At 40.6% G+C, this 16,483-nt stretch overlaps 2 protein-coding genes across 3 annotated transcripts; one reads left to right on the top strand and one right to left on the bottom strand.

Moving 5' to 3' along the window:
- Nucleotides 1-1,331: 1,331 nt before the first annotated feature.
- plch2b (phospholipase C, eta 2b) lies at nt 1,332-12,006 on the top strand. Its single transcript, XM_069690812.1, has 22 exons — nt 1,332-1,446; nt 1,495-1,667; nt 2,683-2,829; nt 3,604-3,847; nt 3,985-4,114; nt 5,088-5,258; nt 5,722-5,815; nt 5,910-6,113; nt 6,215-6,335; nt 6,450-6,621; nt 6,735-6,845; nt 6,964-7,047; nt 7,160-7,257; nt 7,344-7,432; nt 7,543-7,728; nt 7,836-7,943; nt 8,024-8,148; nt 8,246-8,330; nt 8,418-8,564; nt 10,181-10,260; nt 10,337-11,432; nt 11,523-12,006. Exons 1-22 carry the CDS (start codon nt 1,340-1,342, stop codon nt 11,525-11,527), a joined length of 3,777 nt encoding a protein of 1,258 aa, XP_069546913.1. The 5' UTR covers nt 1,332-1,339; the 3' UTR covers nt 11,528-12,006.
- On the bottom strand, nt 11,686-16,483 carry LOC138616482 (glutamate receptor U1). Of its 2 annotated transcripts, none has more exons than XM_069690811.1 (10): nt 16,326-16,483; nt 16,093-16,185; nt 14,574-14,605; nt 14,286-14,465; nt 13,855-14,078; nt 13,584-13,681; nt 13,212-13,429; nt 12,915-13,134; nt 12,570-12,814; nt 11,686-12,255 (listed from the first exon to the last, which is right to left on the bottom strand). In XM_069690811.1, exons 2-10 carry the CDS (start codon nt 16,154-16,156, stop codon nt 12,151-12,153), a joined length of 1,386 nt encoding a protein of 461 aa, XP_069546912.1. In that variant the 5' UTR covers nt 16,157-16,185; nt 16,326-16,483; the 3' UTR covers nt 11,686-12,150. The 2 variants fall into 2 exon arrangements, with proteins under 2 accessions (XP_069546912.1, XP_069546911.1); XM_069690810.1 differs by having other exon boundaries at nt 16,363-16,483.

Genomic DNA, 16,483 nt, shown 5'->3' with positions numbered 1-16,483 from the left:
CATTTTTAAATATTGGTGTATGCAATATAAACAATAACAAACATAGCTACAACCAGCAATGATTGGGGACCAAGGAGCCCAGTAGATTATGTTGCAGACAATGAATACAGGCACAAAGAAAGAAAGACGTTTTTAATATCAGGATCTGAACCATCAAACAAAGGATTGAGATGCACTGCTTCCTTTTGAGCTATTTGAGAGGGGATGCCACACGTTTAGATACATAGTGCCCCGTAGTCACATATTTGTACGAAACTTTGACATCCTTCACAAAATTTCGTACAGACATAGCTCTGAGATTCGAACAACGCGTGAGCAAACTATCTACTACTACCAAAACACAAACTTCATTATTACTGCAAAGTATGTGTTTCTAGGCTTTATATCCCTAATAATAAAAAAAGAATTACATCAGCCACTTAATGCATTTAATAAAAATAGAGTTACTCCAAAAAAATACAGAAGCATAAACGTGGGTTTGGGTAGCAATCAGTTGGGATGATGATATCTCAAGGATAAAATGGTTGTAAACCTGAACATCAACATATTAATGTCACGTGAACAACTGCAGTTGTGAGACTTTTAAACTGCAGTTCAATGAAGATATGAATCTGTACCTGCTGAAAGTCTAATCTACAAAATCAAACATGTCTGTTTTGTTGTAATTCCAGTCCTTCATGGCTTAAGTATGAATGAATCTCCCTAATATTGTGTAGATATGTACAGCATTTGGTATATACAGTATATACGGTACTGTATGTCACACAGTTGCCTCTAGGGGGAAATCATTACACGCAATTGTAGTGAGGACACATCAAGCTTGTTAGTAGCCAAATGACTCCAACCTTAAATCCTAATAGTGTCTATCATAGACCCCTGTTATTAAATCTACTAGAATGTATTCAATAATGATTATGACTCTCTTATGTGTAGTTAAACGAAGATATTAACCCTTTCTATCCCATTCTCTTTCCTCAGAGGCTTACTGGTTGCGTGAAAATCCCTCCATGAAAGCAAGGCTGAAGCTTCACTGCCGGATTACAGCTCGAGGAAGATTTAGAGACACACACAAGTTGTGCGCTTCCTCCCTGAGAGCGTTCCCTCTGTGCGAATAGTATATAAAGAAGAACCAATGGCTGCTCCACTGGATCAATGGACTCAAGATTACAAGAAATGAACCGGATGGGAATCTTGTTCTCTGATCCCATGTGGAAAGACTAACTGGAAGACGAGAATATGCTGACGTTGAGAGAAGCTGTACTATAAAGAAACCTTTCTGAATAGCCCAGGGGGAAGGTGTGTTGATGTGGTGTGAATGGGACAGGAGAGCTGGGACCAAATGTACAGTTCAGGGATGAACATCAGCCCAGCGATGGCACCAATGTCGCCCGGGCTGAGTGGCAGTCCACCACTGTCCTCTCTGTCACCCAAGAAGACCACCTTTCAGTCTTTGGGATCTCTGTCATCTGGAATGTTCTCCCCCTCGCTGCCTAGGGGCTCCTCTCATCAGGTGAAACAGGCCTCGAGCCCCCTGAATGCACACTCCCCGTCTATTATGACCTCCCCAAAACTCTGGCAGAAAGCATCCATCTCCAGACTCGCAGAGGAGTTTTTCTGGATTGGTGGCAGTGTGGTCGCACAACCCAGATGGAGACTGGGTCAGATAGGTAAGACTCACTCACTGTTAATATATAATGTTGCCTTCAAATAGTCAAGTTACTGCCAAGTATCAACAGGTTGCTGAGCAGAAGTGTTTACAATCTGCTCCAAACTGAAGGGGTGGATTAACTGGAAACACACGACATTAACGTGATATTTTGTGAAACAGGGTTTGTGAATAGAAAACCTCCACCATGATTTTTCTTGCTAATAGTCCTGTAAAATGTGGGACTTTTTACATACAACAAAACAGAGAAGCAGTGAAGCAGATAATTGGCATATGGACTGTAGACAATCCTTTAGGATTAGCCTGAATGATGTGCCAGGTTACGTCACAAGCATGAGCTTCAGATTACAAACAAAGGTTACCTGCTCACAACACACAATTTTTTTTTTAATCTATTTGATCTTGTTTCAGTATAATAACTGTGCACACAACTTTCAAAAGTTCCATAAAGTATCGTTAAAGAAAAGTCTAGAAAAACAATCTGGATCGCCGTGATGCATCTGATTGCAGTTAATGGTGTTGCTTTTTAGATAATGATCAGTTTAGGAATATGTATACTCTTCTTAAAGAATGCCTCCTATTATTAACACATAAACAGCATCTTAAATCCGTGTGACGCAGTTTATAATCTTATAAACTAACGCTTGATGGTAAACCTTTAATTATTGTGACTGCTTCAGGGATTCCTTTTAAGTTGTCATCAAGTGTTCCAACACATAATCACAACACCGCACTCTCAAATATTAAATAGATACATCAATGACAATAAGACAATTCTGACTTGGAAATGGTCCAGCTTAGACACCAACATGATACATTTTACTGAATGGCCCCAAAATATCCAGGTTTAATTGTTGTTATTTGTAAATATTACATTGGACTTTTGATATTCTCAGGCTTCCTCTGATGCCGGCTGTAAATAAATGACAATGTGATGGTCTCAGTGGATTTCTAACAAGCTTGACAGAGAGGAACACAACCCTTAATAAATTGTGTGTCCTTGTGTTCCCATGTAGTGGAAAGGTGTATGTGCACCATGCAGACAGGCACTCAGATGACCAAACTGAAGGGGAAAAAGAAAGGACTGGTCCGATTCTTTTACCTGGACGAGCACAAGTCCTGCATCCGGTGGCGGCCCTCAAGGAAACATGACAAGGCCAAAAGTAAGTGATCACGGCTCTGAAAATACAGAATATAATTTCTGATTATGTAGCCTATCTATCAACTGGCTGCTCTTATGGATGATGTAGCTTTGCGTGTTATGCAGCACTGATCACGTGGCGAGACACTAGGCTCACTACTGTAAAACCAGTAGAACTCTTCCATCTCATAAGAATTGAGCAAAAGAATAAAGAGATTGACCCTACTTTTCTTTCTGGGGCTGCTGTTCAACTGAGCTTGAACATTAAACTATTGTTACATCATGTTATCACCTGATTGTGCCCCTTTTTATGTCTCTGGCTATGACTGTCTTTAACATTCTAGGTGTTGAGTTTTGACCCCTCAAGTTAGAGCGATTCGTGGTTTCAATTGAGTCAAAGCTATTACTGATTCATTAGGCCTACATGTTAAGTTTTTACCCATGTTATTTATCGGTTAAGATGTTATTTTAGGACTATAGTCTCTTTCAGTTACATGAAAAGGCGGTCAGATTTCAGATTAGTTTGAGTTTCCTATGCAAATATAATTATAAATGACCATGATGGCATGATAACTTGGTGAATTAGAACAAAGCAGTTTTGGCATGCAGGTTTCAAATGTAATCACATCTGAAATAAATAATAAACAAAATCCGCAAGTCGTTCAATACAAAACAAGGAATCACAAGAAAAACCCTCTCCTCAATGATGGAAACAACCACCAATAGTTTCAATGATTAGGCTACTTTGATCAATCCATTAAAATGGTGGAATGATCACCATCTTTTCTTGTTTCAGTAACTATCGATTCCATCCATGAGGTCTGTGAGGGGAAAAAGTCAGAGATCTTCAGGCGGTATGCAGACAACCGTTTCGACCCAAACTGCTGCTTCAGTATTTACTACGGCGAGCGTGTGAAGTCCCTGGACCTGGTCTCCACCAACTCAGAGGAGGCCCGCACCTGGATCACCGGGCTGAAGTATCTCATGGCTGGTATCAGTGATGAAGACAGCTTGGCCCGGAGGCAGCGCACCCGTGATCAATATCCTTTACACAGCACTTACACACATGTTCAATCTCCAAAGGACAATATGATAACGCACTCACATCGAACGTCACTTTGTATTAAACTGATCATCAAACCTTAAAGCATTGGTTCAGCCTTAACTGCAGTTGTACATGGTTACAGCAGACTTTCTCTGAGGCTGACAAAAATGGGGATGGCACCTTGAGCATTGGAGAGGTTCACCAGCTCCTGCACAAACTCAATGTGAATTTACCCAAGCAGAAAGTCAGGGATATGTTTCAAGTAAGATTAAAACCACTTTTTGCATGCTGAAATAGATTGACTGTGGATATAACCAATTACTTTTGCAGCCACCCCCCCCCCCACCCCCCGGCTACATGGCTACAAAACATAATTCAAACTGTGCTACACAACAAAATAATTCTGCTAGAGATTTGAAGTCAGCATGACAATGTGCTCATAATGCTGATGTTTTTTTCAGGTAATGTTTAGCATGGTCATCATGTTTGTTTAGCATGTTAGCATGCCATTTTCACATTCACCGCCTTTGTTTTGCTTGTTTGTCAATGGATCACCAAATGGAGTAGGATTCAATCTACAGCCTCCAGTACAAACGTCCTTGGCATTAGTTATCTCAGCCTGGGTTGATTGACAAAAGGATTGACATTGACATGTGTAGAGCCATGGCATGCCAATTAAATGGCTATAAAACATCTGGCTCAAAATGTTTAGAAACCAGGAAAATAAACACATATAGCATCAACAGGAAAGTACTCAAATGATTTGTTAATGTATTGTACAAACTGGCAACAAAAGAAACCAGGCTGAAAAATGAATTACAGGGTACACTGACAAAAGGTGGAAAATCTTTGATCTTTGCTTGAGAGACATAATCTCTATGTGATCTTAACATCATTTCAGTCAGAGAAGCAGATAGAAAGATGGTGATGGTTCCAGCAGACAAATATGTTTATACAGTATTTTGGCAGGACACTGCGGGAGAGTGCAACAGGAAGACCATATGGCCACCACAGATGGCTTAAGTTGCACTGTAATATTGCTTTAGTTCGGTAGCTCACTGCCTCCCTTCATGATGACAGTAGTCTCTGTGAAGAAGCTGTATGTTGATGGTGAGAGATATATATCCTCCAGGTGTATGGTGGTACATATTTTCTTTGGCAGGGTGGTTATCTCAAATCACTCTCAGTGGGAGAGTAATCTCTGGCTCATGAAATATTTTTGTCACTATCTGCAGGAAGCAGACACGGATGAGAACCAGGGCTCTCTGGGTTTTGAAGAATTCTGCTCCTTCTACAAGATGATTTCCACACGCAGAGACCTCTACCTGATTTTGATCTCCTACAGCAATCAGAAAGAAGTCATGGATCTACCCAGCCTTGCACGCTTCCTGGAAAATGAACAGAAGGTACAAATCACAAAGAATCGCTGAGCCGTCATTTCAGGTGGAAAGTTTACTTATTGCATATATTTATCTGAAATTTATTATCCTCAAGATTTTTATTGAATCACACGTTATTTTTGATTCTACTTATGGCTGTCATTCTTTCAACAATTGCAAGTTATTTTTTTCCATTCTTTCCATTATGTGTCTTTACTGTCATTTTTATTGTTGAAAGCCAGTCCATTATTCCCATGAAACTCTTCACCTACATCATTCTGCACAGCGAAGCTAAAAGAGAAATAGCATTAACCAAAACAATTTTTTTTGAATGGCAGCGGCTTTATAAGAATTTATTAGATTACTCTACATGCACAACAAAATATTTACCGCTGCTAGTTTGCAAAAGGCATTTAAACACTGCTACAACATATGTCTAAAATTTTGGATTCAAAAGTGGATAACACTACTGATCTTGTTCTATTTGTAGATACGAGGCCTGGCCAGAGAGCATCTAGTTGACATAGTAGCTAAGTTTGAGCCGTGTCCTGAGAACCTCCAGCGTATGGTACTGGGTATTGATGGTACGTGATCATTGTAACAAATCGTCAATAATATTTCACTTGAACCAGACATGACATCAGATAAAACATCTGGCTCAAACTTTGCTGACTTCAGGTTTTACCAACTTCATGCGGAGTCCCGCAGGCGACATCTTCAACCCTGAGCACAATCACGTAAACCAAGACATGACGCAGCCCCTTTGCAACTACTTCATTGCTACGTCACACAACACCTATCTGACGGGAGACCAGCTGCTTTCCCAGTCCAGAGTGGAAATGTACGCATATGTTCTGCAGGCAGGCTGTCGCTGTGTGGAGGGTAAGACCCTGCAAAACTAGAACTTCAGCATTCTTCATTGTGATTTTTAGACATTACAGACAAGTCATCATCTCTTTTGCTCTTTCTTTCTCCTGTCTCAGTGGACTGCTGGGATGGACCAGATGGCGAGCCCATTATCCATCATGGGTACACCTTGACATCCAAAATTCTCTTCAAAGATGTCGTTGAAACCATCAACAAATATGCCTTCACAAAATCTCAGTGAGTGCTTTTGTGTCCTGATAGTGGTATATATTTTGTCTGTATACTGTAAAAAGTGTTATGCTTGAATGTCATGCTGGCTCAGTAGCTCAGGTATCATCACCTCACCCCCAGGTACCCGGTGATCTTGTCCATAGAGAACCACTGCACTGTACCTCAGCAGAAAAAGATGGCAGAGTATCTGAAAGAGGTGCTGCAGGACAAACTGGACCTAACCAATGTCAACATGCATGAATGCAAGAAGCTGCCATCGCCTGAGATCCTGAAAGGGAAAGTTTTAGTCAAGGTAAAAGTTTTCTGTGATATGCAACGCTACATGCTGTTTCAAGTTGACTACAGTAGATAGTGATATCCAGAACACCAAACAAGCCACGTGACACATGGACTTACGGGTTTCAGGGAAAGAAGCTGCCAGCAAACCTTGATCCTGATGCTGAGGAGGGTGATGTGTCTGATGAAGACACAGGGGATGAGGAAGAGGAGGAAGACGATGATGACGCTAACTCACAGGCAAACTCAACTTTAAAAAAAAAAAAGGATGGATGAATAGACAAACGGATGGACGGACAGATTGGTTCATTGGTTGGTTGATTAATTGATGCCTTTGTTTACAATTTGACTATTTCAGGATGGGAATAGTGCCACGTCTACTAGTCAGCCTAAAAAGAAGAGACGATTTGGCAGATCGATCATAAGGAGCTTCAAAAGAAAGGTCAGCCATTTGTTCATTTCCTTTAAATAACGAAAATGTATGCAGTATAAATTATGAAAATAATACAGTTCAGACTAGTTTGGCTTTAAAATATGTTTGTTTGTTTTTTCAGAGAAAAAAGAAAATGCGGGTGAAAAACAAAGCAATGTCTGATAGTGAATCGGACTATAGCAGTAGCAGGGAGAGGACCCAAATTGTTTACCAGCCTAAGTAAGGCCTGTCATTGCATACAGTAGCTTATCTCTCTAAAGTTTGTTGTGTCTGAGGTCAAATTGCATGCCTTCAATTCTCTTTAGAAAAAAGAAAACAATAAGGCTGTCCCGAGCTCTGTCTGACCTGGTCAAGTACACAAAATCTGTCCGTGTGCATGGCATTGAAACACAAGGTAAATTCAAGATTCATTCAAGTAAAAATCATACTATCCCAGAAATATCCCAGTACATTGTAACGTTTGGGAATGGCTGCTTGAGGATGTTGTGTTTCTCTGTTGGGCAGCATTTGGAAACAGCTGGCAGGTATCATCTCTAAACGAGACCGTAATGAACCAGATCTTACAGATGAATGCAGGTCAGCTGGTGCGTTTCAACCAGCGCCAGCTTCTGAGAGTCTACCCGTCCAACTACAGAGTGGATTCAAGCAACTTCAACCCACAACCATACTGGAATGCAGGATGCCATATGGGTAATAAGACTGTCACAGAAAGTAAAATGCTGCCTAATTTTACCCTGAGGGTTTGTTTTGATTCATAGCAGCTTTTCATTTGGGTACATGTTGTCGTCTCGTTTTAGTTGCAATGAATTATCAAACAGAAGGTCGCATGCTTGAACTGAACCGAGCCAAGTTCTCAAGCAATGGAAACTGTGGATATATTCTGAAGCCTAAGTGCATGTGTAAAGGTATGTAGCTAGGCAGATTGCAGAGTGAATGGCAAGGGCCCCTGTGTGAGTAGGTAGTAAATACTATTGTTTTTTCATAGCTGCCTTTAATCCCATGTCGGAGGATCCTCTATCAGGACACAGAAAGACTCAGTTAGTGCTGAAGATCATCAGTGGACAACAACTTCCCAAACCCAAAGACTCCATGTTTGGGGACAGAGGAGAGGTGAGGCTGAAATATAGTAGATTTAAAATCAGAGCTTCAGCGGTGATGCACCCTGAAAAAAAACATTAAAGTTCTGGTTGTCTTTGTGTCCTTTCAGATAATTGATCCCTTTGTTGAAGTTGAAATTATTGGTCTACATGTTGATTGTTCCAAGCAGCAGACCAGAGTGGTGGATGATAATGGTATGTGTAGAAAATACATCTTGCAGTTCAAATCATATTACACCAGGTTTTGTGTTTTTCAGTCTTGGTAACTTCTCATTCATTCAGGTTTCAACCCAATGTGGGAGGAGACCCTCGTATTCAACATCCAAATGCCACAGATCGCCCTGGTGCGATTCCAGGTGTGGGATCATGATCCCATTGGACGAGATTTCATTGGACAGAGAACTGTAGCCTTCACCAGCATGATGCCAGGTATAAATCACGCTGTAGTGTGCTTGGTAAAGCAATAAAACTGTCTAAAACTCACATGTTTTTTTCTGCTTGAAGTTAAATTTTTATGGAATATTTTTTTAAATGAGAAAAAAATGACAATGCCCTCAAGTCATTAGGGCCTTATTGTTATTCAAGATATTATTATGGCCTGAGCTCCAAAGGTGCGAAAACACTATTGTTATTCAAGATTTTGGATGACATGCTATATAGTATGACTTTTCTTTAGATATTTTGGATGACATTACTTTTTTGTCATGTTTTGGAAGACATGCTATAGTATGAATTTTTGTCATAATTTGGACCACAGGGTATAGTATGAGTTATTTTTCAGATTTTGGATGACATGCAATAGTATGACTTCGTTTCCATATTTTGGGCAACATGCTATAGTATGACTTTTTTTCTGATTTTGGATGACATGCTATAGTATTACTTTTTTATCACATTTTGGACAACATTAAAGAAGTATGACTTTTTGTGCTATTTCTGACAACATGCTTTAAGTATGACTTCCGTTCAAGTTGTGGCCGGTAACACAAGTTGTCAGTGTTGTCGTCTCAGTCTGAAGGTCCCAGGTTTGATACCTGCCTGGGACTTTCTATGTGGAATTTGCATGTTCCTGTGTAAGTAATAACCTAAAAGTGAATTGTAACTTATGCATGTTATCATGCATATAGTCCATGATGTAAAATAAGCATCATCCATGAAGTCGTAAATGTGACAAAGTCACACAACAAGCAGGAACATGCAATCCTCCACAGACAGAGTTCCAGGCACCCTATTGACCTGAATACTTCCTGATTGTCAGATGACAACAGTAGCAACTGCAAAATTGTGCTGCCTTTATTGCATGTTTGTCTGATTTATATAACTTATATGACTTTTAAACATTTTATAGAAGACAACACAGTGGTGCAGTGGTTAGTGTTGTTGCCCCCAGTCAGAAGTTTCCAGGTTCCATTCTTGCCCTTGACATGGCTTTTCATATGGGATGTTAACGTCATCCTTTCCAGGGCAAGTCTCAAACCTGTAACCTTCAGACTGGAAGGCAACAACACCAACCACTGCACCATTGATTGCTCTTTTTTTTATATATATTTTGGAACACATGCTATAGTTTGACTTTTTTGTCATGTTTTGAAGACATGCTATAGTATGACTTTTTTTTTTCATAATTTCAGATGATACGCTATAGTTTGAATTTTTTGTCATATTTTGGATGACATGCTATATTATGACTTTTTCTTCATATTTCGGATGACATAGTATGACAACATACTATGGCATGTCATCATATTGTTGTCGTATTTCGGACATAGGACTTTTTTCGGACGTAGGACTTTTTTGTCATATTTCAGAACACATGCTATAGTATGACTTTCTTTTCATATTTTTAGAAGACATGTTATAGTATGAAATAAATTTGTATGACATGCTATTGTATAACTTTTAAAAACAAAATTTAAGTATGTCGACGTGCAGCATGCGAGGGCCCGCATATCACTGCTTTCAGTTTTAATAAAAAAAATTGTTATTGTCATTTTGAGGGAGAGAGACATTTTAAAAATGTAGTCTTACTTCGTTCTTTTTTCTAGGTTATCGGCACATCTACCTGGAGGGGATGGCAGAGTCATCCATCTTTGTTCATGTCGCTATTAATGACTTATCAGGAAAGGTATGGTATATCAAAATAAACTTGCAGATCTAATTTTAACCCTCATCTGAGAACTTTTTCTTCCCTTGTAAAACAGCTGAAACCTACAAATGCTGTGCAAGCAGCCAGAAAACACATCCAAAAAGCGGCACAGAAGCACATGAAGAGTCACCATAGGCAGCCGTCTCTAGACTTCTCTGTCCTGTCCTCAGAAGATGGACGCGCTCTCTTCTTCCGCAAGGATTTGGACACCATTTCTCAGGACAGCAAAACTGGGGAACTGTCTTTTCTGGTACAAGGGCCAGCAGCCAAGGCTGCCATCCACAAAGGAGCCATGAGTGAGCCAGTGAGGCGAGCACACAGAGTTAAAATTCATGAACCGCCAGAGACAAGAAGAGGGATTTTCAGCCGGATGTCATCCACGGACTCCCACTGCACTGGGGCTGCTCCCTGTGTGATGGAGGAAAGCTTCGACCTTGAGACCTCTTCCCAGGCTTCTCATCCTGACAGTCCTGCTCCTGACAGCCAAAACCCAACAATTGAAGAGGAGTTAGAGAATGAACCTAATGAATTACCACAGTCAAACTGTGCTGAGCAGCAGACAGTTCAGCCATTTGAACCAGAGCAGCCTAAACCATCTGAGGAGTTGCAACCAGAATCAGAGCCAGACGAGGATGTTGCAACTGAACCTGAGCAACCACCAGAGAGTCAGAGTCAGACTGAGTCACTCCCTCAGCCTCAGCCCGTGCCACAGCCTGAAGCCAAATCCTCTCCACTTATCCCACCATCATCCCCTCTTAGGGTCAGACGAACTTTGGAGACTCCCACTGCCCCCCGACTGTCCACCCTAATACAATCGAAGGCCCGCTCACGCAGTTGCCCTCGAAAACAGACTACCTCTCCTCAGACACCAATGGTAAACCGCAAGCTTGCTTTCCAATGGCAGCCAGAGAGAGGGCAAAACTATGGCCGTCACAGCAACCAGGTGAGACGCATACCCAACGGTCTCTGCCTGTCGGACAGCACATCCAACAGCAGCAGCAGTGGGAGCAGCACCGACAGCCTGGAGATTGTGCCCTGCTGTGTGCCAGCTGGGGAAGAGCAGCGTGAGGGCACCCTGCAGAGGGAGATGAAAGCCCTTTTTGACCAGAAGTTGAGAGAGATCCGCTGTAAATCACCGCTTTTTCTAGAAGGTTAGTTACATTTGCAAAAGAATAAAAATAACTGCAATTACAAAAGCTAAGAGTCTGTATGAAACCCTGGCTTTTGTTCTGTTTTTTTAGATTAGATCACAGATTATATTTGCAACATCAAAGACATCAAGGTCCTTTGGAAAAATAAGAAGAAAAGCAACAACAACCACAAAAAGGAGTCATAAGGAGGATGAGGGGGACCGAATCATGAACCAATTCTAATTTTCTCTTTAGATAAAGACATGGTGCAGAATTACACAATTAGACAGTTTTTATTATTTTAGTCCTGCTGGAATGTTTACAGTCATCACAGTTTTTATGCATGAAAACATTTTGAAAAAGCAATTGTTTAAATCACATGATGCCAACTGTAAAAAAAAAACAGCATGAGGAAGAGTTGTAAAGAGTTAGAAAGTACCAGATATATGAGCACTATTTGTTAATCAATGATTATTTTTATAAAGATTAACTGTTTGATTTTCATTGAAATTTTAGAGTTGGTATTTAAAAATCAATAAATTATATATTTTACTAAAAGTGAGTTTTTACATTAAAATCTTTTTTTTTTTTTAAAGTAAGAAGTAAAGAAGTTCAAAAACTACAATGTTAATGTTCCTGTCAAATATTTGAACATACTTTTAAAGAGCTAGGAGACCAAAAAAAGCTACAAGTTAAAAGAAACACACTTTTTAGACCAGTTAGTGCTTCAAAACTGGTTTTAGGCTTTTTCTTTGTCTTTATCTGCATTTTCCTGGGATCTGTTTGCATTGCTGGTCCTCAGGCGCAGACTCAGTTCCTCAGTCAGAACAGTGCAGTATGACTTCTGTGGGAAGGACATTTTTACAATAAACAGCAGGGAACCACAACATTTTATTACGCTGATAAACTCAGTGGAACATGGGTGTTTACATTAGTAAGTATCTGGTTGTGTTTTCTACATTTTGTGAAATCCAGTTTATAAATGACAGGGTTGCTTTAACAATAACAAATGGCCTTCATGCTCATAAATTAACATACATTTCTACAGAGTAAATACACTCGCACACACATTGTAGGGCTCCAAAAAAGCTGTTTGGCTAAGTTACTACGATTTAGTTGCACAGCTTTTTTAGAGGAGATTTGAAAGCGCTCGCATACCTTCTGCTCTGCTGCACTTCTGCGACTCTTGGAGGTGAGCTCCAGGACAGCCAGCAGTGTTCCCAGCCCAAGGCCCAGAGAGAGAACCAGAAACATCCCCTTAAGGCTGTGTAGCTGCACAGCTGAAGCCTTGGCCTTGTCTGCTATGCAGCTGCTGGCCCACCACTTGCTTCTCAGGTAAGCCAGCTCTCCTGCCTCGCTCAGTTGTAGGATTGCCACACTGAGGTTCTTTATGAGGGGCGAACCTGGAGGAAATTGACAGTTTTAGCATGATATTATTTTTGCATCCCAAAATCTTTGTTTAAATTTCATTATTTCATGAGGTTTCAAAATGAGCAGTCTCACCAAGAGTGGCAGCAATGCTGTATCCCCTCATGCCAACGACTTCATGAGCTCGGACGAGTTCACAGTGGCGGGCTACTGCCAAGTCCAGAGAGACAGACTCTCCAATAAAAGCAAAGTCACCCTCTTTTGCACGCCGAACGCCTTCATCCATGGATGACACAAAACTCTTAGTTCTCTCCATATGCTCATAGATTCTGCGGTACAATGGATTATTTGAATTCTGAATGATGGAAAGAAAAATAATTAGAGCATTTTCTATTCCTTCTTAGTAACACAGCTCAAGACTGGAATACTCACCTTAAAGAAAGCAAGGGTGGAAGAGCCTGCCAGGCAGCCATACTCAATCATGTCCTGATTGGCCAAGTCCTCAAACCCTTTCACCGTGAGGTGACTGGACTCTGAGGTTTTAGAGGAACTGAGGTTGGAGAAATAACAAGCCAGGAGGACAACTGTAAACAACCACCAGCTGCTGCAGATGACACGTCCAGAAAGGGCTTTGGGATGAGGACCAGCGCCTGAAGCAAAACACAAAAACAGAGTAAGAAAAATGCAACTACAAGATGGAGAGAATCTGCAGATATGGAAAAAAATTAAATTCAGAGATTCTCCTCTCTGTTTGTTGTATTGTGCTGACAAACACATTTGCTCGTGTCTGGTTTTACTGTTTACCTTGTAGAGTCAGAGCTCCAGCTGTGTACCACAGGCTGTGGAGGAGACTGAATCTGTTTTCCTCACTCTGAGGCTGACTCCACTCACATGGGCTGAGCCTGCATTTTGCATAAACAATTTATTAATGTGGCCATACTCAAAGGTATTCCACAGCCACAAGAAATGTCAAAATATTCACAGACTACAATTTACAGAAGCTAATAAATAAACCTCATTAGATAAATCATAATAATCACCTTCTAAAATAAATTAAACGTCTTTCATCACCAACCTGGCAACTATAAAGATGCAAGCAGCAGTACCCAGGTAGGCAATGAGTATGCCGACCCAGGTCTCTGCTGTAAAGGGGGTCAGGAAATCAAAGAAGCCGGCTCCCTCTGAGATGTCCTTCCTCAGCAGGATGCTGATTCCTGTCTGCATGAAGGGTTTGGTCATCCCCACAGCTTTCTCACGAGCTGCAGTGAGAGTCAGCGGCGCAATAGCAAGGTCTGCATCCTGTAGGGAATGCAGAAACACATTTGGCTCGTGTAAACTATGTTACATGTAATGTAATGTGCTCTATAGAAACTCCTTGAAGTTTTTAGGTTAAACATCAGGTTGATTTCCTTTTCACCAATGAATAACCCTCTTAACATATTCACTTCTTCTGCAGAGTGTTTCCCTCCTTTTGTCTGCTCCAAATTCTATTTCTCGTTTGCTCACCCCTCTCACCACCTCTCCAATCATCCCATTCCAGTTTCCACTCTCGTCCTGTCTGCCATATGAACCATCTTTCACCAGCTGCACTCTGTATTTGAAGCCCAGTTTCTTGGCTACTTCAGATAGCAGGTCCATGCAAAAGCCCTCCAGTTGCACACCTTTGGACATCGTATATGGCTCTTGCTAAAAGAAAAGATGCAAATAAAGAGTCAGTGGAATGTATGAAATCTTTAATCTTGTAGTGATCTGAAATTTCAATATAAACCAGAATGAAAGACATAACTGAACTACCTTTATTGTTGTTATTCTCATTTCTGATTGTACTGATGTTGAGGGGGAAAAAAGAAACAAGTTAGTCAGTGCAACATAATTTTAATCAATGATTCCCAAACTTCTCAAAACCACAGCACACTTTCTTCTGATGGTGATTGGTGCAAAAGTTCCCAGACAATGCAGCCTTGTGATCCTCAAAGGATTACTGTGTCTACGTGCAGCCTCAGAATGCACCGTTTAAATGTATAGTTTATAAACATATAAATTCTTACCTTGTTGATATGATTTTGACTTTTAGTGCTATAAACCCTTCCAGTGAAAATAATGAGAAACCTTTGTTGCTGTATACTAAAATAGTTTGATTTCACGAGGCTTTGTGCTTTTAAACTAATCAGGTGCTAATGACATTCAAAGTACAGCAGCAGTTTTTACTCAGATCGTCTTGGGGCCGGTGGATATTGTAAATGTTTCTTCAGTCTTTTTTTGGGGCAAAAAAAATTCTAAGATGTCTCCATTGTCCAATTCTTAAGGCGCCACAAGTGCTACTCATCTTGTATGTGAAAACTGAAAAAGCAAGGTCGGTATGAGGAGTCAACAAATAATGTGAATACATTAGAGTAAGAGAGCAACAACCGGGTTAATTTTTCACTCAGATGTTTTACCCTAAATTTAGCTGAATAAAAGATTCCTTTGTGCACTGGCCATCTTCAGACTTCACTCTGACACACAGACATGTCTGAGGTAAAATTTAGGGTGTGTGTATTGACTTTCTGGTCAAAAGGGGTTTCCGGTATCCTAGAGATCTGGCCACCCTCCTCTCCTACTTGAAAACTGCTTGCACTCTTACAATCCTTTTAGAGCAGTGTGTTAATTGAAGGAGTCTCAATGCCATGGCACTGTGAGATGGGAGGGCAGTCAAAGAGTATCAAAAGCTTCAATTCAGGCCAAGGCCTCGGGGATCCATCACCACAGGGTGATCCTGACAACCATCAGATCCTCCTTTTCAAAAGATGACACGTATACAAGCTCTTCAAGCCCCTGTCACTTTTTGGACACTTTGAACACAGAGTCTTTGTTCACTCCATAGAGTTGATTTATTACTCTTTTTTTTTGTGAGATTTTCGGTTGGCTTGCTTCCTTTTCTGTTTTCCCACAAGAGTTGGACAGGATGTGATGACACACTTTGATATTCATCCGAGCTGACAGTTTATGTATTTATGTCTTGTCAAGCCCGAGAAATTTCTACCAAATCCTGCGGAGACAACATGAGGAATTTGGCAAAGAAAGAAAGCAAGCTGCCACCACACTGGATACAAATGCAGTGACCGGGTCAAACTTTGAAATATCCGTGTTCAGAAGCAAAACTCTTTTTTTTTGTTGTTTAGACATTTTTCAATGTCAATCATATATTCTGCATCAGTGCACACTCACGAGATCTGAATTTACACAAGCCTCGTTAATAACTCTATTATATTGACTTTGTGTTAGCGCTGTCTCTACATAACTACAAACCTTGGATAAATAAATAGTCTCTTACCTGCAGTGCAAATTCCCATGTCTAGGAAAAACCCAGAACACAGCAGCAAAAAGCCAAACACCATCCTGTCTCTCTTGCTATGCAACCTGCAAGCTGAACAAAAGAATTTAGAAGTTGAAGGTGCATCAGATGGATGACATGAATTAAGTTAACAAATACACATTAAGACTTCTCTTACTGAAATTGCAAAAACCTGAATCAAATCAACAAAAAAAATTAGTTTGAAAACTTACATTAAGTGCAGAGAGTACATGTGATGAAAGTCCTTACTGCCTGAAAGGAGTCCAAGATGTAACTGCTGGATTAGCACATCAGTTTCAGGCAGACCCCAGAGAGCTTGACTGTGATGCACTGTGAACCCAAGTTGTTCAGATTCAGATGTGTCAAGAGA

This window comes from Brachyistius frenatus, unplaced genomic scaffold (genome assembly GCF_029030835.1).
Source record: "Brachyistius frenatus isolate BFR_SWC_R1_liver_20210118 unplaced genomic scaffold, ASM2903083v1 Contig_10, whole genome shotgun sequence".
Taxonomy (NCBI): Eukaryota; Metazoa; Chordata; class Actinopteri; family Embiotocidae; genus Brachyistius; species Brachyistius frenatus.
This window is presented reverse-complemented; position numbering and strand designations above follow the sequence as displayed.

Coding starts and splice junctions, on each gene's coding strand:
- plch2b (XM_069690812.1), top strand. CDS start 1,340: ATGTACAGTTCAGGGATGAACATCAGCCCAGCGATGGCACCAATGTCG. Junction 6,114..6,214: donor AGGCTGTCGCTGTGTGGAGG/GTAAGACCCTGC, acceptor CTCCTGTCTCAG/TGGACTGCTGGGATGGACCA. Junction 7,048..7,159: donor TAAGGAGCTTCAAAAGAAAG/GTCAGCCATTTG, acceptor TTGTTTTTTCAG/AGAAAAAAGAAAATGCGGGT.
- LOC138616482 (XM_069690811.1), bottom strand. CDS start 16,156: ATGGTGTTTGGCTTTTTGCTGCTGTGTTCTGGGTTTTTCCTAGACATG. Junction 13,135..13,211: donor CCACCCTTGCTTTCTTTAAG/GTGAGTATTCCA, acceptor TCCATCATTCAG/AATTCAAATAATCCATTGTA. Junction 12,815..12,914: donor CAGCATTGCTGCCACTCTTG/GTGAGACTGCTC, acceptor AATTTCCTCCAG/GTTCGCCCCTCATAAAGAAC.